This window comes from Thalassophryne amazonica, chromosome 4 (assembly GCF_902500255.1).
Source record: "Thalassophryne amazonica chromosome 4, fThaAma1.1, whole genome shotgun sequence".
Taxonomy (NCBI): Eukaryota; Metazoa; Chordata; class Actinopteri; order Batrachoidiformes; family Batrachoididae; genus Thalassophryne; species Thalassophryne amazonica.
The window spans coordinates 38,905,980-38,928,418 of record NC_047106.1 but is presented as its reverse complement, the minus strand read 5'-3'; the positions used below and the strand labels follow the sequence as shown (position 1 = coordinate 38,928,418).

The following is a 22,439-nucleotide window of genomic DNA, read 5'->3' as shown; positions in this document are numbered from 1 at the left end:
AGAGTGAATGCAAAAAAAAAAAAAAGATAATGGAATCAGAAAGTGAATGGCATTAAAAAATATTTTAGAATGCCTCACCACGTGTGATCCATCTTCAGTTATTCTTCTCCAGATAAAATGTTTAGATCTTTAAAATGCTCTAGGGGTTGACAGCTAGACCTTCTGAGTTTTAAGTTTTTCAGTGACTAATATTGAGGTTTAGAGAGGATGGTGGCTTATTTATGAGTTTTACTATGATGCCTTTTTAAAATCATGAATGATGTGTGCTTTTATTGTATTATTATTCATGGTATATGAATAATTAATGATTATTGACCGTGATTTTCCGCCACAGTTTCTGACAGTCTGCATGCTCTTATCAATAATATTATCAAGTTTTGTCCTGAATACGATTTAAAATCAATAAGAACTTCATTCAAGCTACACTTTGAACTTACTTCGAGGGGATAACTTGCTGAACCCACGACAAAAAGCACAAGAAAACATGCAGAAACTGCTTTAAAAGCGCATCTGGTGTTATTGCTGGCAGACGACTGGAAGTACTTCTATGCAACATAGTTGCCTCAAGGCTCTTCACACAAGTAAGGTCTAACTTTACCAACCCCTTGAGCAAGCACACAGGTGACAGTGGTAAGGAAAAACTCCCTCTGATGATTTGAGGAAGAAACCTCAAGCAGACCAGACTGAAAGGGGTGACCCTCTGCTTGGACAATGCTATTGACACAGTTGACAATACAAACATACAGGAAATTTTGGAAGACCATGCTAGTGCACAGGACGGAAGGCCTGCAGAAGAAGACACCCACTCCCATCTCTGGATGGAGCCACACCTCAAACAAAGAGAAAAACAGCCTGGAGATAGGAGTGGAAGTCACCCGTGGGCTCAAAAGACTAACAATAGGCATATCCAAAGGAGAAAACAATTCGCAGTGGTGAGTGTGATCAGGGCACCAAGCCCCACGTTACTTCCTCTGCCTAACCACAGCCCAAAAACCGCCATTCACAGCCAGCATTTCTAGGCTAATGCTAATGGGCATGCAAGCTGGCTAACACTCGTCTGGATTGCCCGTAACATCTAACTCCATTGAAATAAGAAGCTTCTAGCTTCTAGCTTCTGTTGTTCTATCTTACGGACACGACACTCTAAAAGAGCCACCCTATCTGCCAGCATCACACAGGATTAATGTAAAGTGTAAGGTGGTGTACTTTGTGCACCAGAAAATCCAAGAGCGTAGCCAAGCTACTGTGAGCTAACCACTAACGAAAATGCTAACCACTCCAAAGATTCATGCAGTAGTAAAATAATGAGGTAGAATGCACAGCAGCTCCACTGAAAAACTAACAGAAGCATTACAGAGGTAACAGTAATAAAAGAAACAATAACAGATTTACAAAAAAAAAGAAAATGTTGGCAAGCTAGTGCAAGCTAACCACTAATGAAAATGCTAACCATTTCTAATATTTACAACAGGAGAATTTTAGTTAAATAAGATTCACAAAAGATGCACTTAAAAATGAACAGAAGTGTTAAACAGAAATAGAAGAAACAAATACAACCTTGTAGTGATTAGAGGGGCGTTATTCAGCACGCTGTCCGTTGGAAGCAATTTGCCAGATCTCTGAACCAGTAAAACCAAATCAACATCATTAGCACATCATTGCTGTTTAACAATGAGCAAATATTCATGTTTTTAATAATCAGAGAATAACCATTTATTCCTTTTAACAATGAGAGCCCATTTCAATCTGGTACATTTCAAACAAATAATTTTCTGATTGAAAATTCATACAAAATCTCTTCTGGTTGATTGTGTGGAGAGATGACTGAGTTGAGTTTTACAAAGCAACCACTGTGAAACAAACAGATCAGTATCTGTTTACTCCTGTAATTTAGTATTTGTGTGCAGAAAATGGTCTGTCTCTCCCACTGACAACAACACCTGCTCCTAATCCACCACTGGTCCAGCATCCACTAAACATCCAGGAGATGACAGACACCTCTATGGAGTATTGTATTGGTGAATAAATAAATAAATAATTCATTTGATTTGGTGCATCAATGGGACAGACTGGCGCCCTGTCCTGGGTGTACCCCGCCTCGCACTCTATGACTACTGGGATAGGCTCCAGCCCCCCCGCGATCCTTAATTGGACTAAGCGGTTGAAGATGAGTGTGTGTGTGTGTGTAACTGAAACAATCCTTCAAATGGTGATACAAGCACATAATTTGGCACAAATACACCTGCAAATTATTGGTTGAGCTAATAGGATTAATAAATGGAATAGTTTTGACAGTGTTGAATGCTTGGTCTCCAAAGTAGACCTTTACTTTGGAGACCAAGCATTCACAGTCAACGTCCATTGGATTCTATGACTTGTGGCATATGTTGCCCTGTAATGTGATAATTAAGCATGATACATGGTCCAAACTATTCCTTTTTAAGACCCTGTAAATTCAACGAATAATTTGCATCACTTTTTACCAAAATTGGAGCAACTTTAACTTTTGAACCCTGTATAAACTGAAACTGACCTTTGTCACCATTTTTGCTGTTTTTATCCCATAACTCCATAGAATTCAGTCACAGATAGTCCAAACTATACCTTTTTGGAATCTTTACGATTGGGCAAATAATGTGGTATATTTTTCAACATGATTGGAGGATCTTTTAATTTTGATCCCTGTGTTATTCTTCAATTGACCCCTGCCTGGCCGCCGACTGAAAATACAAGTGGCCAATCAATTTTTTTTTTTTCCAAAGAGGAATGTCTAAGGAGTATTTGTGCCGAATGTGATGCTTGTATCACCATTTGCAGGATTCTGGTCTAAATATTCTCTTATCTGCTGCACTTTTATGTGTTTGTTTGTTTGTTTTTTTTGTTTGTGATCTCCAAGATGACAGCATATGATCTTGTTGAGTTAATCTGTTAACAATGTATGCACTCACTCACTGTATTTTATAGGCTACATGTATCCTCTTTTCCAAATTGTGGAAAATATCAACTTGAATATTGGATTTAATAAGCTCATATACTCACTGGTGAGTTGATTTGTTAAAAATGTGAAGCTAATAAAGCACCTCAGGTTATGTCACAGGCTGTTTGTAAATGTGAGCACTCTCATCTGCTCGCACACGCTGAAATGTGATGGTGGTTTCACCTTGTGTTCGTCATGCTGAGAGCTGTGTGGTTATTTTCAGATCCTGTCATCCTCGTGTCTCTGACCTTTCATTAACAAGGGGTTCTCATGCACACGACTGCAGCTCACCAGATCCCTTTCACTGTTGTTTCTTTGCACAAAAGAATCTACAGTCTCAAGGGATTTTTATTTTGTCTTTGCAGTGACAGTGCAAACAGAGCAAGAGTTTAATCAAACGATTCCAGCTGGCACCAATTACCATGAAACCCTTTGCATTGCTCAGATCTCATTTCCTAATTCCAGTGTTTGAGTTGCACAAAAACACAATATTGACCATGCTTTTATGCTTTGACATAATGCTGCAAGTATGTGCATCATATGCATAAAGGGCTACATGTGTATCTAATAAAGTGGCCATTCAGGATAGAACCTGGTATGTTTGGACACCCTTGTTGGTTTATTCTTTGGAATACGCAGAACTCTTCAGTCATGTCTTTTGTTTAAAAAAATAAACACTGTTTTGGAAAAATTGTATGGAATAACGGCTAACGGAGGCATTCAAGAGATTTTGAGTGGAAGCAATATAGCGGACATCAGTGCTTTTTTCTGTCATGGTTGAAAGCTTCAGGGTGTTTGAAAACTGAGTTGCAATGTTGTAGTGGAAAATGACTTCACATTTGAAGCGAGCTTGCGGCTTGGTCAAGCGTTTTGTGTGTGTATGTGTGTTTCGCTGGATCCTGAGCATGAAGCATAATGTGGGCTTGACTGTAAATACTGAACCTACTGTACGTGGGATGTTTTGCCAGTATTGACTCTCAGCAGTCATTTAGAACTCATCTGATGATTGTTGACTACCGCTGGTATTGCCACTCACTTGGTAATTACAGACCCTGTAGTTGTTAAACTTAAAATTCATAATTGGGTATGAAAAGGGATAATATGATGGCACTTCAGTGGAAGATGGTCATCCTTAACGAGAGAAACAGTGTTGTCCACCTGCATGAGCTGCCTCAGGATTGGACCTGGGTGACACTGTGCAGTGGACAACCAATCTTCTTTTTGCAGGAAAACAAAACAACGGTCCAGGTCTTTCGTGTCTTGGTGCTTCCTGTTTTGCTGTATGGTTGTGAGACTTGGACATTAACCAGTGATTTAAGGTGACCACTAGAAGCCTTTAGTACTATGTCTAGACCTAGTACTGCAGACCTAGACCGCTCCTCACAACGGTGGACTGGATGTCTGCATGGACTCTTGTCAATTGTTGTTGTGTTGTGTTCTGTAAAGCTTTTTGGTACAATGGCCTAAGCAGTGGGTCACCCCTTTGAGTCTGGTCTGCTTCAGGTTTCTTCCTCAATGTCATCAGATGGAGTTTTTCCTCACCACTGTCGCCTGTGTGCTTGCTCTAGGGGTTGGTAAGGTTAGACCTTACTTGCATCTTGGAGCAGCTTTGTTGTGATTTGCCAGTATATAAATGAAAATAAATTAAATTGAATGATTGAATGGTTTATTCAGCACACAAAAACAAAATCTCTCATTTACAAAACAAGTCAAGAGAAAACAAAAATTAAAACATATAGAACAAAACTCAAACAATTTACCAATTTAGTGTGGCTGAAAGGGTGTGGGCAGAAGCAGAAGCTTATAAACGCCCACCCCGTACATCAGTTTCTGTGTACAAACAAAGAATAAACACGAAAAACAAACACCAGTCAATAATGTAACGCAGTGAAACAAAGTAATACAACAGACAAACAAAAAATATCCATGCAGGCAATTTACTTAATTACTCAAACTATAACAAGTTAATATATTATTTTTATACAATCTTTTAAAACAAGCCAATGTACTAGATACTTTAATACAATCTAAACAGTCATTCCACACTCTAACACCCTTTACGGAAACGCAATGACATTTAGCAGTAGTTCGAAACTTTCTTCTATCAAATTCCAAAGTTCCATGCAAATTATAACTGGACTCTCTCATTTTAAACAGCTCCTGGACATGTTGAGACAAGAGTCCATTTTTAACTTCATACATTATCTGTATTGTAAAATAATCAACCAAGTCATGGTTTTTTACTTATCACTCTTATAGCTTTTTTTTTTTTTTTGTAACAAAAATATTGGATTAGTATTTGTTTTATATGTATTTCCCCAATTTTCAATGCAATAAGTCATATAAGGGACAAGTAATGAGTGATACAATGAAACCAACAGATGCTGGGGGAGAAAGTATTGTACTTTGTACAAGACAGCAGTAACTGTTGATATTTTGGACTCAATATGTTTTATATGAGTTTTCCAAATGAGCTTATCACCAACAAAAAATCCAAGAAATTTAGTTTGAGATACAATTTCAATTTCAATGCCATTCAACGATAATTTACTGCTTAAATTTCTAGGCTTATTTTACCGAAATGAATCAAATCAAATCAAATCAAAATCAATTTTATTTATATAGCGCCAAATCACAACAAACAGTTGCCCCAAGGCGCTTTATATTGTAAGGCAAGGCAATACAATAATTACGGAAAACCCCCAACGGTCAAAACGACCCCCTGTGAGCAAGCACTTGGCAACAGTGGGAAGGAAAAACTCCCTTTTAACAGGAAGAAACCTCCAGCAGAACCAGGCTCAGGGAGGGGCAGTCTTCTGCTGGGACTGGTTGGGGCTGAGGGAGAGAACCAGGAAAAAAACATGCTGTGGAGGGGAGCAGAGATCAATCACTAATGATTAAATGCAGAGTGGTGCATACAGAGCAAAAAGAGAAAGAAACACTCAGTGCATCATGGGAACCCCCCAGCAGTCTAAGTCTATAGCAGCATAACTAAGGGATGGTTCAGGGTCACCTGATCCAGCCCTAACTATAAGCTTTAGCAAAAAGGAAAGTTTTAAGCCTAATCTTAAAAGTAGAGAGGGTGTCTGTCTCCCTGATCCGAATTGGGAGCTGGTTCCAGAGGAGAGGAGCCTGAAAGGTGAAGGCTCTGCCTCCCATTCTACTCTTACAAACCCTAGGAACTACAAGTAAGCCTGCAGTCTGAGAGCGAAGCGCTCTATTGGGGTGATATGGTACTATGAGGTCCCTAAGATAAGATGAGACCTGATTATTTAAAACCTTATAAGTAAGAAGAAGAATTTTAAATTCTATTCTAGAATTAACAGGAAGCCAATGAAGAGAGGCCAATATGGGTGAAATATGCTCTCTCCTTCTAGTCCCTGTTAGCACTCTAGCTGCAGCATTTTGAATTAACTGAAGGCTTTTCAGGGAACTTTTAGGACAACCTGATAATAATGAATTACAATAGTCCAGCCTAGAGGAAATAAATGCATGAATTAGTTTTTCAGCATCACTCTGAGACAAGACCTTTCTAATTTTAGAGATATTGCGCAAATGCAAAAAAGCAGTCCTACATATTTGTTTAATATGCACTTTGAATGACATATCCTGATCAAAAATGACTCCAAGATTTCTCACAGTATTACTAGAGGTCAGGGTAATGCCATCCAGAGTAAGGATCTGGTTAGACACCATGTTTCTAAGATTTGTGGGGCCAAGTACAATAACTTCAGTTTTATCTGAGTTTAAAAGCAGGAAATTAGAGGTCATCCATGTCTTTATGTCTGTAAGACAATCCTGCAGTTTAGCTAATTGGTGTGTATCCTCTGGCTTCATGGATAGATAAAGCTGGGTATCATCTGCGTAACAATGAAAATTTAAGCAATGCCGTCTAATAATACTGCCTAAGGGAAGCATGTATAAAGTGAATAAAATTGGTCCTAGCACAGAACCTTGTGGAACTCCATAATTAACCTTAGTCTGTGAAGAAGCTTCCCCATTTACATGAACAAATTGTAATCTATTAGATAAATATGATTCAAACCACCGCAGTGCAGTGCCTTTAATACCTATGGCATGCTCTAATCTCTGTAATAATATTTTATGGTCAACAGTATCAAAAGCAGCACTGAGGGCTAACAGAACAAGCACAGAGATGAGTCCACTGTCTGAGGCCATAAGAAGATCATTTGTAACCTTCACTAATGCTGTTTCTGTACTATGATGAATTCTAAAACCTGACTGAAACTCTTCAAATAGACCATTCGTCTTCAGATGATCAGTTAGCTGTTTTACAACTACCCTTTCAAGAATTTTTGAGAGAAAAGGAAGGTTGGAGATTGGCCTATAATTAGCTAAGATAGCTGGGTCAAGTGATGGCTTTTTAAGTAATGTTTAATTACTGCCACCTTAAAAGCCTGTGGTACATAGCCAACTAATAAAGATAGATTGATCATATTTAAGATCGAAGCATTAATTAATGGTAGGGCTTCTTTGAGCAACCTGGTAGGAATGGGGTCTAATAGACATGTTGATGGTTTGGAGGAAGTAACTAATGAAAATAACTGACAGAACAATCGGAGAGAAAGAGTCTAACCAAATACCGGCATCACTGAAAGCAGCCAAAGATAACGATGCGTCTTTGGGATGGTTATGAGTAATTTTTTCTCTAATAGTTAAAATTTTATTAGCAAAGAAAGTCATGAAGTCATTACTAGTTAAAGTTAAAGGAATACTCGGCTCAATAGAGCTCTGACTCTTTGTCAGCCTGGCTACAGTGCTGAAAAGAAACCTGGGGTTGTTCTTATTTTCTTCAATTATTGATGAGTAGTAAGATGTCCTAGCTTTACGGAGGGCTTTTTTTTTTATAGAGCAACAGACTCTTTTTCCAGGCTAAGTGAAGATCTTCTAAATTAGTGAGTTGCCATTTCCTCTCCAACTTATGGGTTATCTGCTTTAAGCTGCGAGTTTGTGAGTTATACCATGGAGTCAGGCACTTCTGATTTAAAGCTCTCTTTTTCAGAGGAGCTACAGCATCCAAAGTTGTCTTCAATGAGGATGTAAAACTATTGACAAGATACTCTATCTCACTTACAGAGTTTAGGTAGCTACTCTGCACTGTGTTGGTATATGGCATTAGAGAACATAAAGAAGGAATCATATCCTTAAACCTAGTTACAGCGCTTTCTGAAAGACTTCTAGTGTAATGAAACTTATTCCCCACTGCTGGGTAGTCCATCAGAGTAAATGTAAATGTTATTAAGAAATGATCAGACAGAAGGGAGTTTTCAGGGAATACTGTTAAGTCTTCAATTTCCATACCATAAGTCAGAACAAGATCTAAGATATGATTATAGTGGTGGGTGGACTCATTTACATTTTGAGCAAAGGCAATTGAGTCTAATAATAGATTAAATGCAGTGTTGAGGCTGTCATTCTCAGCATCTGTGTGGATGTTAAAATCGCCCACTATAATTATCTTATCTGAGCTAAGCACTAAGTCAGACAAAAGGTCTGAAAATTCACAGAGAAACTCACAGTATCTGACCAGGTGGACGATAGATAATAACAAATAAAACTGGTTTTTGGGACTTCCAATTTGGATGGACAAGACTAAGAGTCAAGCTTTCAAATGAATTAAAGCTCTGTCTGGGTTTTTGATTAATTAATAAGCTGGAATGGAAGATTGCTGCTAATCCTCCGCCTCGGCCCGTGCTATGAGCATTCTGGCAGTTAGTGTGACTCGGGGGTGTTGACTCATTTAAACTAACATATTCATCCTGCTGTAACCAGGTTTCTGTAAGGCAGAATAAATCAATATGTTGATCAATTATTATATCATTTACTAACAGGGACTTAGAAGAGAGAGACGTAATGTTTAATAGACCACATTTAAAAGTTTTAGTCTGTGGTGCAGTTGAAGGTGCTATATTATTTTTCTTTTTGAATTTTTATGCTTAAATAGATTTTTGCTGGTTATTGGTGGTCTGGGAGCAGGCACCGTCTCTACGGGGATGGGGTAATGAGGGGATGGCAGGGGAGAGAAGCTGCAGAGAGGTGTGTAAGACTACAACTCTGCTTCCTGGTCCCAACCCTGGATAGTCACGGTTTGTAGGATTTAAGAAAATTGGCCAGATTTCTAGAAATGAGAGCTGCTCCATCCAAAGTGGGATGGATGCCGTCTCTCCTAACAAGACCAGGTTTTCCCCACAAGCTTTGCCAATTATCTATGAAGCCCACCTCATTTTTTGGACACCACTCAGACAGCCAGCAATTCAGGGAGAACATGCGGCTAAACATGTCACTCCCGGTCCGATTGGGGAGGGGCCCAGAGAAAACTACAGAGTCTGACGTTGTTTTTGCAAAGTTACACACCAATTCAATGTTAATTTTAGTGACCTCCGATTGGCGTAACCGGGTGTCATTACTGCCGACGTGAATTACAATCTTACCAAATTTACGCTTAGCCTTAGCCAGCAGTTTCAAATTTCCTTCAATGTCGCCTGCTCTGGCCCCCGGAACACAATTGACTATAGTTGCTGGTGTCGCTAACTTCACATTTCTCAAAACAAAGTCGCCAATAACCAGAGTTTGATCCTCGGTGGGTGTGTCGCAGAGTGGGGAAAAACGGTTAGAAATGTGAACGGGTTGGCGGCGTACACGGGGCTTCTGTTTAGGGCTACGCTTCCTCCTCACAGTCACCCAGTCGGCCTGCTTTCCCGGCTGCTCGGGATCTGCTGGAAGGGAACTAACGGCGGCTAAGCTACCTTGGTCCGCACCGACTACAGGGGCCTGGCTAGCTGTAGAATTTTCCAGGGTGCGGAGCCGAGTCTCCAATTCGCCCAGCCTGGCCTCCAAAGCTACGAATAAGCTACACTTATTATAAGTACCATTACTGCTAAAGGAGGCCGAGGAATAACTAAACATTTCACACCCAGAGCAGAAAAGTGCAGGAGAGACAGGAGAAGCCGCCATGCTAAATCGGCTAAGAGCTAGTAGCTGCGCTGTTTCCTAAAAACACACAAAGTGAATAATGTGTAAATAATTTAGAGGTGATTCAGAAGAGGGAGTGCTTTAGTTAAGGCACGTGAAGATTACACTGTGAAACAAATCGTTATCTAGATCAATCTAACTGCGCAGATTAAACAGCTAACAGATACAGCAAAACACCGCTGTGCTCCGGAACAGGAAGTGATACAATACCGCAGTGAGAGCCAACCACCAGTAGAGGCAAGCCTCTACTGAATGAAGTGATAATTTATTAGAGTCAAACCAATATTTAAATTTTTGCAGTTCCCTCTCCACCAAGTCCAAGAGCTTTCTCAAATTATCCCCGCTACCAATCACAGTTGTTTCATCAGCAAACAAAATACAACTCAAAGACAACTCAAACCAAACCTATATCATTAGTATACAACAAAAACAATGATGGCCTGAGGACTGACCCCTGGGGCACTCCACACGTAATCCTCAAAAATTCAGATTTTATCCCACCGAGATGAACACACTGATATCTATTACGTAAATAGCTAGCTATCCAGTTAAAGGCCAGTCCTCTAATACCATACATCTGTAATTTTTCCACTAATATGGTATGATCAATAGTATCAAATGCTTTCTGTAAATAAAAAACCCCAACAGTGTATTGCTTCTTCTCTATTGCATTTGTAACTTGTTCCACAAACTATTAAAGTATTAAAGCTAAAGAAGTTGTTCGATTTTTTTTCTGAAACCATACTGCTGTTCGTTACGTATATGATGTTTTTCTATAAAATCATTCAACCTCTTTTCAAATATTTTTTCCAGAATTTTAGAAAACTGTGGTAGCAAAGAGATTGGCCTATAATTTGAAAAAAAAAGAAAACATGTTTATCACCAGATTTAAACAATGGTATCACCTTAGCAGTTTTCATTCCGGAGGGAAATTTCCCAAGTCATGAGTGACAGATTACAAATATATGTTAAAGGTTTGATGATACAGTCAATAATGTTCTTAATCAAAACCATATCAAAGCTATCACTATCAGAGGATTTTTCCCTTAATTTTGTGAACTATATTAAAAATTTCTTTTTCATCCATTTCTCTAATAAACATTGAATCCTGAATTTTATGAATTTAGTTTTCCATAGAACACTTTGTCGTAGTTACAATTGAGTTTGATCAATTTTTACCAACATTAACAAAATAATCATTAAAATAATCAGCAATAATTTTATTTCCTTTTATAATTTTATCAGAGTCTGTATAAAAGTAAGATGGATAATCTTTAACAACTTTTATCTTTTTAATGATTTCGCCCAAGAGCTTCCAGGTTCCCCTAATGTTAGTTTTATTTTTCTCCAACAAATCGCAGTAATACGTCTTCTTACACAATCACATAATGTTTGTTAATTTATTTTATATGTCTTATATTTTCTATCGCTTCATTAGTTCTAAATTTTAAAAACTGCTTATACAATAAATTTTTCTTTTTACATGCATTCACAAGTCCTTTTGTTACCCAGGGTTCATCGGTCCTTTGTGTATCTGTTTTTGGCACCCACAGACAATGTTTATCATACAGATTTGATATAATAGAAATAAATGATTCATATGATTCATCAACATCATCACAATAAATTTCACACCAATTCTGGTGCAATAAATCCATCTGACATTCTCAATATTAACATTGGTTATTTTCCTAATAAAATGTACAGTTTCTGTTTGGTGCATGTTGTCCACTGATGATTGAAAAGCTACAAAAACTGGCAAGTGACCACTGACATCGGAAATAAGTATTCCACCTGTTATATTCCCTACAATGGCATTTGTTAATATGTTGTCAATGAGTGTTGATGTGTTCCTAGTTATCCTGGTTGGATGTGTGATCACAGGATATAGACCCATACAAAACATAGAGTTTATAAATTCAGTTATTTGAAATTGACCATAAGGGTTTAAAAAATCAATATTAAAGTCTCCACAGACAAACAAAGCTTGTTATTATTAATTGTGTTGTACATGTCAGTCAGTCTATCCACAAAAGTATTGATACCTGATCCTGGAGCTCTATAAACGCAGCTTATAATTAGATTTTTTTTATTTATTTATTTATTTAAAGAATAATCCTTCAGTTTCTCTTCAGTGAAATATTTACAATTTTGAGTAATATTTTCACAAAAAAAACAAAAAAAAAAAACAATCTGGGTCAATATTATTTCCAAAATTATGAAAACTATGTTCAATATCATCAAAACTTTTAAGCTAGACTCCTGCACAAGAGTTCCATCATCAAATGATGAAAAGCCATTCATAAGGTTAGCCATTGATTAATTGTGATTTTCACCATATTGTTTCATTGTTTACACCTTTCTTCAGTTAAACGTGCTCAAATCATATTCATCTTTAATGTACAGGGTTTTAGCCTCTTCTGGTGTCCCGTTTAGGTTAATATAAATTTTGCAATTTAATGTCCATGTGGCCTGTATCTTATTTTGCTTTTTTAAGAGTTAAATGTATTCTTTACATTTAACTCTTTACTAAATTAAATGCTGTCTTTTGAAATGCAATAGTACAATGGCATATGTAATATCCTTTCTTATCCTTTTTTAACTGTATTCTATATGTTTTGAGTTTTTACAATACAAAAAACATAGAAGTACACTAAATAAACTTAACAAATTGAAATCAACTGAATTGAGGTCTCTTTGGAGGATATTTGAGTACAGCTGGAATGACTTTTTGTGAAACGAGCCGTTATGTAGAAAGACTAAGGTGAGGAGCATCACTTGCACTGTGAGGGAATGTCAGCTTCGACATTTTGGCTATGTAATGCATTTCTCTGTACATGGTCTAGCACTTAGGATCCCATTGGCTCGAGAAGACCAAGAGGACACCCACGGTTTACCTGGCTGCAGCACATAGATAGTTATTTTAGAGATGTGGTGATGGACAGGTTGTCAGCCTGGGTGGTTGCCATCCAGGAACCAAGGCAGTTCCATGGTGTCAGGGATGCCGCAAAGCACAACACCAGCACATGCTCACAGAGCTGACTTGACTGTTCCTGAAAGTCTCTTGACTAATAGAAGAAGAAGCAAGTTCTGTATATCCTACTCTACCTCTTGATGCCCGTTCTTATCCCCAGAGTCCATAGCATAAAGCAAATGAAAGAGTAAAACACCCCTGAACAGGATGCCAGTTTACTGCGAGATGTTTCTCTAGCTAAGTCTGGCACCCAATGATAGCTGGGTGTACTGGGACAATGTAGGTGAACTATCTTGCACAATAAACTAGACAGTTAGCATGACTAGGATTTGAAACCAGGTCTTGCACCCTTGTTCAATTCAATTAAATGTATTTATATAGTGCCACATCACAACATCAGGGCGATTCTATGGCAACGGAATTACAATCTGAGCACATTTTTTATGGGGAGCTAAAATATGGCCAGATTTTCCCGTTGTTGTAATTCCGTTGCCATAGAATCACCCATCAGTCACCCCAAGATGCTTCACAGAGGGCAGGTCTAACCTTACCAACCCCATGGGCAAGCACGTAGGCAACAGCACTAAGGCAAAACCCCAACTGGTGATTGTTGATTACAAGAAGAAACGTCAGTAGACTGGACTCAAGGGGGGTGAAAATCTGCTCTTGCCATTCCACCAATAACAATTTAACAAATAAAACAAAGCACAACAAAGAACTGTCAAACATGCAAACAGAGAAGACGCGGCTCAGCAAACGATTACTCATAAAGTCCAGTATGTCCCAATCTCCCAGAGTCCACCACATGCCAGCAGCAGGTGCAGGACACAGTCCATTTTCTTCCATCTCTAGTCTGAAAAAAATGAGTTGACATACAGGAGAGTTTTTTTTTTGGGGGGGGGGGGGGGTTATTGGCACTGTTGACAAATCAGTCACGCTTGTATTTAGATGCTCGCAGAGATAGATGTACATACGATGCAAAGCGTGCTGTTTGTGAGGCTAATTAGAAGTGAGACGGTGTAGCTCACACAAGCTGAAGCTTTTGCTTATTAATATGGTTGACATGTTTTAACAGATTCCACTGTGTAAATACGATTACAGGCCGTGTGTTTTGCTCTTACACTCTGTCTTATTCCCTCTTTATATTCTCTGCTGGTTTGCAAAATGAATGCAAAACCAGTGGTGGGCACAGATAACGAAAAAATTAACTTGAGTAACAGATAATAAGATAACTGAAAAGTTATCTTTGATAAAGATAAACCGATGAACCACCCAAAAATGTATCAGAAGTTACAGATAACAAATTCCGGTGTTGTCTATGGGACATCTGCAGTTACTAAAGAGCTGAAATTGATTTTTAACATGATCACTTTTGAAAGCATCAAAAGCGGTAAAAGACTTAAAGAATAAGCAAGAACGTTTGACCATGCTGCTTCCTGCAGGAAGCAGTGCAGACAAATCCTAAGAGCACCCACAAAATCAACTCTTTACTAATCATAATCATTTTTCTTTCAACATTCTGCTCCTGCTGGAAGCTCTTGTTTACAACAGCGCTCCCACCACAGAGACAAATCAAGAGCAGCCATAAGGCCAGCTCCCTATCAATTTCAACACTCCAGTCAGGCGGAGGTCTTGGAAAATAAAGTCATACTAACTTATGGTTTTTTGAAAATACTGATAGAATAACTCCATTAATGTCAATTCTGTCATTTGTACAAAGTTAAAATATAACATATATTGTTTAATGTTGAATAAGGCACTAATTCTGAGGTTTTGTAACAAATACAGACCGCAAAGCATTCTGGGTAAAAGTGCTAAACAGTGATTGGTTCAGTAATCCATTATGTAAACCAACATGTTAATGTGACGTGTGTCGTGTGTTGGTTTAAAGATAAATGTGCTTTTGTAAAATATTCCATTTTTATTTGTAAAAACAGGCATTTTTACGAAGCCCTGGAAGTGTCATTGCAATTGCATGTTTTAAAACTTTTATGATGTTGTAAAATGTGCACTCAATATTAGTAAGTAAGTAAGTAAATTTATTTATATAGTGCCTTTCACAGACATAAGGCCATGTACACACGTTGTCGGGTATTTGTAAAACCGAATATCTTACCCTTTCAGTTTGGGGAAAAAACTTCATCCACACTACGTCGTTTAAAAAAAAAATCCATCCACATCGAACCGTATAAATGTGTTGTAATTAGTCTGCCAAACCTTTGGGTGGCGGTACTGAATAAAATTCTATCCAATCAGGAGCCTTATTCTCTTGTCGTCACTTCCACAAAAACTAAAAACATGGCGCCAGCCTCGTTCGTGTGGACCGATAAGGAGTCGGAATTACTTCTAACCATAGATTTAGAATACAAAGTTAACATATATGCACACAAAAAGCTCCTGGACAATGGACAATACCAACACTTTGAGAGCAGCCATGTACCCAGACGTTTAATACTGCCATGAACACTCCTGGCCAGTAGATGGCAGTAGCGGCCTTGAAAAAATGTCAAACAAAATTCCAGATAATCCGTGTCTGCTACATTTAAGATGCGTGGAATTTAACAAACGCAAATACACTAACGTCTATAAACCCAGAGAATATATTCACGAGAGTTTTAGGCACTAGAGTTTAATGCTGTTATCTGTGGACCTGTCTGAAATGCATTTGTCCTGTCGTGAACGTCTGAGATTACCTTATGCTACCCATAATGCATTGCTGCCTGGCACAGCATGTGCTCACAAAACCTTAAAAATTAGCACATTACTTTAAAATGAAAACATATATCTGATATTTTCACTTTATAAACTTCAGACATGACAATAATTTTAAATAACTTGTCTAAAATGAGTGGTTAAAATTTGAACCATAAGTTAAACATGTATGCCTCTGGATGACTTGGTGACATTGCGATTATAATAGCATGGTGTTAAAGGACGTGACTTTTTTTTTTTTTTGGGTCACCAGTTCTCCTTTGCTTACAGACAGAGTGGTTTCTGATTGCAGAGAATAGAACAACATGCTTATTGGGAAACTTTTAACAGGTACGTCTTAACAGTTTTAAAAAAATGTTTTTCACTGTTCAGCTTAGTTTAGTACGTTATCGGTCTAAAAGTTATCGGACAGTAATTCTTCGGAAGATAATTAGTCCGATGATGGTTTTTAAATTTATCTAAAAAGATAATCCGATAATGAAAACATTATCTTCGATAATTATCTGTTATCAGATTATCAGAAGTGTGCCCACCACTGTGCAAAACTATAAAATCAACATGACTGACTGTTGCATTATTTTCTTCCCTGATTTCTCTCCTCGTTTCTTTTTCCATCTGCATCCCTCTCTGTCCATCATTGCATTTCTCCATTTCCTTTCTTATTCTCCCAACATCAGTCTGCTCTCAGTATTCACGTGGGGTCTTCGCCATCTTTGGCCTTTACGATAAGCGCTCGGTGAACACGCTGACGTCCTTCTGTGGGGCCCTGCACATCAGTCTGGTGACGCCAAGCTTCCCCACTGAAGGAGAGGGACAGTTCACGCTGCAGCTCCGACCTTCCATTAGAGGAGCTTTGTTGTCACTGCTGGACCACTATGACTGGAGCAGATTTGTCTTCCTCTATGACACTGACAGAGGTAAAAGCACTCTCACAAGCAATTAGCAGTACCACATTTTAATTATATCATTAAAATTGTTATAAGGTTTGATGAAATGGATGTTTCTGTGGATGTTGACACTTGACTGTCCAGTTCAGGTCACATCCACTCACTAGCCATTAGGTATATTTATTAATACTGGGCTGGACCCATTTTAGGCTTTCAGAGCTACATTAACTACCTTAAAGCATAAGTTCGCTTTTTTATTACAACCCTAATCACATTTTTTTTTTTTTTTTAGCAATCAACCTCTGCTCACATTCAACGAGTATTCTATTTAACAGAAATCCATTTTTGAAACGCTTGTGAAGGAGGTTCATCCACGAGATTCTCATCCATCCTATGTGTTAACAACCCACACATTCAAAATAGCAACAAACCTCCTGTGACTAGACATCAGAATTTTTTGACCATTGATGTTACACTTCCACACATGCCAGTTTTTAATCTGTGGAAATGACAGAAATATGTCAAACAATCAAAATATACATATTCAGTGTTTATCATCATATAGTACTACATGCAGCCAGTCTGCTCTGTATAAGTCTGATCCCGTCAGATCTCAGATGCTAAGCAGTGCAGGACCTGGTTATTACTTGGATGGGAGAACTCTTTGGAACACCAGCGGCTGTGTGTGTTTCTCCGGGTACAACTGGAGGTGAGTCAGGAAGGGGATCCGGCACAAAACTTGTATCAGATACCAATGCAGATCTGGCTGTATCTGCTGTGGCGACCCTGAATGAAACGGGAGCAGCCGCAAGGTCACCAACATCATCATCATATACTATATATCAGAGTACTGTGACTTCACATCAAATGGCCATATGTGTGCATTATTGGGATCTGTTGACTGTTATGAATATTTCTTAATTGGTGGTGATGTAACAAAGCTCCTTGGAAATGGTGGGCAGCGTCAAAAGCACCAAATAGGTTGTTTGGTCCATCTTTGTATACTGCACAGAACATTCTAGTCCATGAGCCAGTCATCAATTTTGGCCTAATCGATACCATTTAAGGCGACGAAACGGCACTTAGAATTTGGTTGAAATTAAAGAATTAATAAATGGAATAATTTTGACTGTGTTGAATGTTTGGTCTATAAAGTAAAGGTCAAACAAGGTCCACATCCACTGGATTCTGTGACTTGTGACATATTTTACCCTGTAACATGATAACTAAGCATGACAGATGGTGTAAACTATTCCTTTTTAAAACCCTAAACAATAATTTGCATCATTTTTACTGAAATTGGAGCAACTTTAACTTTTGACCCCTGTCCAAACTATAACTATAAACGTTTTGGAATCATTATGATCAGACAGATAATAATACAATAACATGCTTTTGGAGGGCAGTATGGATTTTCAGAGGCCAGAGATATTCGCCCGAGTTAGATCTCTCATTTTGGGCGACTGGCCGTGAACGGAGGGACTCTGAAAATGCATACCGCACGACAACAGCATGTTATTGTATTATTATCAATTTTTACAGAGATACACAACACGTAACGCATACATAAAAAGTTGGCTGACTTAACCTTTGTCAGGTGGCGCGTGCGCTGCTCTCCAAATTCGGCAGTGCGTCATCAAGCTGGCTGCTTTAGCTGCTGTTCATAGTAGAGAAGCTTGAATCTTCGACTGGACTGGGTTGCTTGACGCGAGGACGTTTCACTTCAAATCGCAGAAGCTTCCTCAGCTAAAATTCTTGCTCTGGTAGTCTGACTTCTGTCTTGACTGTTGTAGAGAAGAATAAACAGAAGCCACAAAAGCTAGAATTTTAAACCTAACCAGACCCCTCCTACCGGGAGGCAGTGTTTCTGCGTAGGCTCTCAGTTGTCCAGGTGGTTTCCATAATAGAGAAGCTTGAATCTTCGACTGGACTGGGTTGCTTGACGCGACCCGACTGCTGTTCACTGTCGTACTATCCATGAGAAAATCATCCAGAATATCCATATTGGGACCAAAATACACTTCTCGCCTTTTCATCTTTTCCTCTGCAGACAGTTTTTTTTCCCCCTCTGCGGACAGTTCTTGGGCTGCGCACGCTATGACGTCATTTGTTTACGCACAGCGGGAGGGTATAGCCAGGTAGCGTTGACGTAAGTCTACGAAAGCGGCCCAGCAACGCCCTGGTAAAGTGATAATAATGTGGTATATTTTTCAACATGATTGGTGCATTTTTACATATTGACCTCTGTGTAATTCTTCATTGACCCCCTACCTGGCTACAGCTGCCACTCTGGGATGGCTTTACTACATTTTTATGTAGGCCATGGTACATTGAGGCTGGATTCTAAGTGTTGTTTTGTCACCTTAAATGGTACCAAAAACCTGCTTGGCCCATGGACTAATCTTCATTTTGATACAAAATCCCAAATGCAGGTATCTCAAAGGTTTTGAAACATTCTGTAAGACTGTTATCATTTTGATTCTCATCCCCTCTGACCACCTCAAATTTATCTTAGTGCATGCACTGGCATGGAAAACACACACACACACACACACACACACACACACACACACACACACACACACACACACACACACACACACACACACACACACACACACACACACACACACAAAATAGCCACAGCCTATAAAAACATTTACTATCTTGAGACTTCATTTGTGGACCATAAAGTTTAAGTTTTGTGCTGTATGTCTGCTTGGGTAGGTGGCATCAATGTAGGAAGAGCAGTAATGTGAACATCCTAGTGTTTTATTCATAGACACATTAGTGGTACTTGATGTCTGAAGAAATATGTTCAGCTCAGAGTATTTTTTCTAACATACCTGAATCATATTCTAGGTCAGGGTTGGACAATACTTTGCAATACAGAGCGAAGACAGTGCAGGTTTTCCTTGTTACTGATCACATCAGCAGATGGTTTCATTGATTTAGATCAGGGGTGGCCAAGTTCGGTCCTCGAGAGCCACATTCCTGACACTCTTAGTTGTCTCCCTGCTCCAAAATACCTGAATCCAATGAAAGACTCGTCAGCAGACTTTTAATGAGCCTTTCATTGGATTCAGGTGTGTTGGAGCACGGAGACAACTAAGAGTGTCAGGAATGTGGCTCTCGAAGACCGAACTTGGCCACCCCTGATTTAGATGTTTGCATTGAGGGGTGAATCTTATCAGTAAACCACCTGCTGGTGCAATTGTTTTCAAGGACAACTTGCACTGTGTTTGTTCTTGTTGTCCATCTCTGTTCCAGTTGCTCCCCATCATGAGCTGTTTTGACCTGTATGCTGCCATGTTTGGAAGAGCAATGGATGCTGTGTTTACAGTACTTGAGAAACTGAGTGAGGAATCAGAGTGTCCGGGTTTGCAATTGTCCTGGATCAAGACTAAGATCCAGGCTTTCCTTGATTTGCCGAAATGGTGGAAGAGTCAAGCTTGTTGAGAAATTCACTTATCTCTGCAGTGACATGCATCTCGGGGCCATGCACCATGCACCAGAACAAGGGCCTCTACGTAATGGCCGTGGACCTGGCAAAAGCTTTTGACACTGTGAGCAGAAAGGGTCTCTGGCAAATCTTCGAACGACTTGGCTGCCCCTGAAGTTCCTCAACATGGTAATCCAGCTACATGAGAATCAGCGTGTCCAAGTTAGACATAGTAGTGACCTCTCAGAGGCGTCCCCCATCTCCAACAGGGTAAAGCAAGGATGCATTCTGCCTCCAACACTTTTCTCTATCTTCTTCAGCATGATGCCTCAGCAAGCACTAGATGACACCAACAACGAAGACAGCGTCTACATCCGGTTTCGCATTGACGGCAGCTTGTTCAGTTTGAGGCGATTGCAGGCTCATACCAAGACACTGGAGCAACTGATCCAAGAGCTGCTTTTCGCAGATGATGCCCATACAGAGGCTGCACTGCAGCGCATTACCTCCTGCTTCTCAGACGCTGCACGACTCTTCGGCCTGGAAATCAGCCTGAAGAAGACAGAAGTCCTGTACCAGCCAGCACCTCAGGAAGAGTATTGGCATCCTCATATCACCATCGGCCAGTCAGAGCTGAAGTCAGTCCACCAGTTCAGCTATCTAGGGTGTACCATCTCTTAAGATGCCAAGATTGACAAAGAAGTTGAAAACAGGCTGGCAAAAGGAAACAGTGTGTTCCACAGGCTCTACAAGCAAGTGTGGAAAAACAAACATCTGAAGAAAGGTGCAAAAATCAGTGTGTATCGTGCAATCGTACTCACCACACTCCTGTGTGGTTCAGAGTCATGGGTCACTTACCGTCATCACATACAAATACTTGAGCGTTTCCATCAGCGCTGTCTACGCTCAATCCTAAACATCCACTGGAGCAACTTTGTCACAAACATCAGCATACCACATCAGTCACCAACAGTGGTCAGCCCTTGCTGCCAACCGAGATGTTTGGCATAATACAGTCAACCAGTCAGTGTCTTTCTTCGAGAAAAATCGCAAAGCCACCCTTGAGGAAAAGCAAAACAGAAGGAAAAACTGTGACGCCACAGCACTGACCCCGGATTTTGACATTCCCCTGCAGCCACTATGGTCAAGTCTGTCTGTCAAGGATTGGCCTCGTCAGCCACCAACGAGCCTGTGCCAGATGTGGACAACACTCCGAACAGATCTTCGCTTGTGAAGTAAAGCCAAGAAGAGAAGAGAAATCTCAGGAAACATTCTGTTCTTTCTCTGCAAATGAAGAATAAATGTGATAACTCCTCAGCGTTAGTCTCACTGCATGCAAAATCTATCTACAGACAGATGAGAAGTTAAAGGAAAAGCCCGGATAAATGAGTGGGAATTAACAGGACGACAACAATCTCATTGAAAGAGCACAAGGGTTGATTGAATAGTTTGATGACTGTGAAATGATGTGAATTGTGTTGTGCCCTTTACAGTCACCAGATCCCAATTCAATTAAACATTTGTAAGAGATTTTAGAATAATGCATTAGACAGAAATTTCCAGTGTCAACCACCAAATGAGGTGTATGACACTGGAACACCACTTTGCATATATCTAGTACCATTCTAGAGACTAGGAGAATCAGTGCCAAGGCATATTGAAGTTATTCTGGCAGCACAAGGGGGGCCCAGCATCTCAGACACTAAGGGCCCTATATCAACCTACAGTGCAAGGTCTAATGCTAGATTTCCACACACTATGTTTGCGTTGTTTTACATATCAGGCCTAGAGATGGGTATCCAAAACCAGTTCCTGTTAAGAATCAATAATAAATGACTCGATCCACCAACATCAATAGCCTTTTTGCTTAACGATTCCCTTATCAGTTCTTCAGTTCACATTACACCAGAGCGGCTATTGTTTTTGAGGGTGTGTATCGGGAAAATGATCATTTCTCTGCGTTGATTGCGGATCCGCTAATTCTGCAGCGGGTCACAGCGCTGCTTCGCTGCTTGAAGCTTAAAGCAGCAAAGCTTCAAGCAACAAAGCAGAGAAACCTCGCTGCTTTTCAGAAGCGGCAGGTCTACAATTTTTTCATTAACTCCCCTCAAAGCCATTTAAAGATGTCAATCGTGACCAGTGTTGCCACAGTTACTTTGAAAAAGTAATCCAATTACTCATTACTGATTACTCCTTGAAAAAGTAACTTAGTTACTTTACTGATTACTCAATTGCAAAAGTAACTAAGTTAGATTACTAGATACTTTTTTAGTTACTTTCACCAGCTGCTGACAACAACCCTCTGCCACCTCAACATAACAATGATACTTGTTTTGCCAAAACTCACTTTATAGTCACCCTTTCTTGGCTTCAATGAAAATAAATAATTGTTTTATAAAAAGTAAAATAAAGACCTCTTTCTTGACCTCATATTTAACTGTTGACAGCACTGTA

General features: G+C 39.4%; 1 protein-coding gene across 6 annotated transcripts in view; it reads left to right on the top strand.

Moving 5' to 3' along the window:
• gria4a (glutamate receptor, ionotropic, AMPA 4a) overlaps positions 1–22,439 on the top strand; it is a 451,011-nt gene that overhangs the window by 183,095 nt on the left and 245,477 nt on the right. For all 6 annotated transcript variants that reach the window (XM_034167735.1, XM_034167734.1, XM_034167737.1 and 3 more), the window contains exon 3: positions 16,334–16,573. In XM_034167735.1, the coding sequence (XP_034023626.1) occupies positions 16,334–16,573 (240 nt within the window). The remainder of the gene's footprint in view (positions 1–16,333; positions 16,574–22,439) is intronic.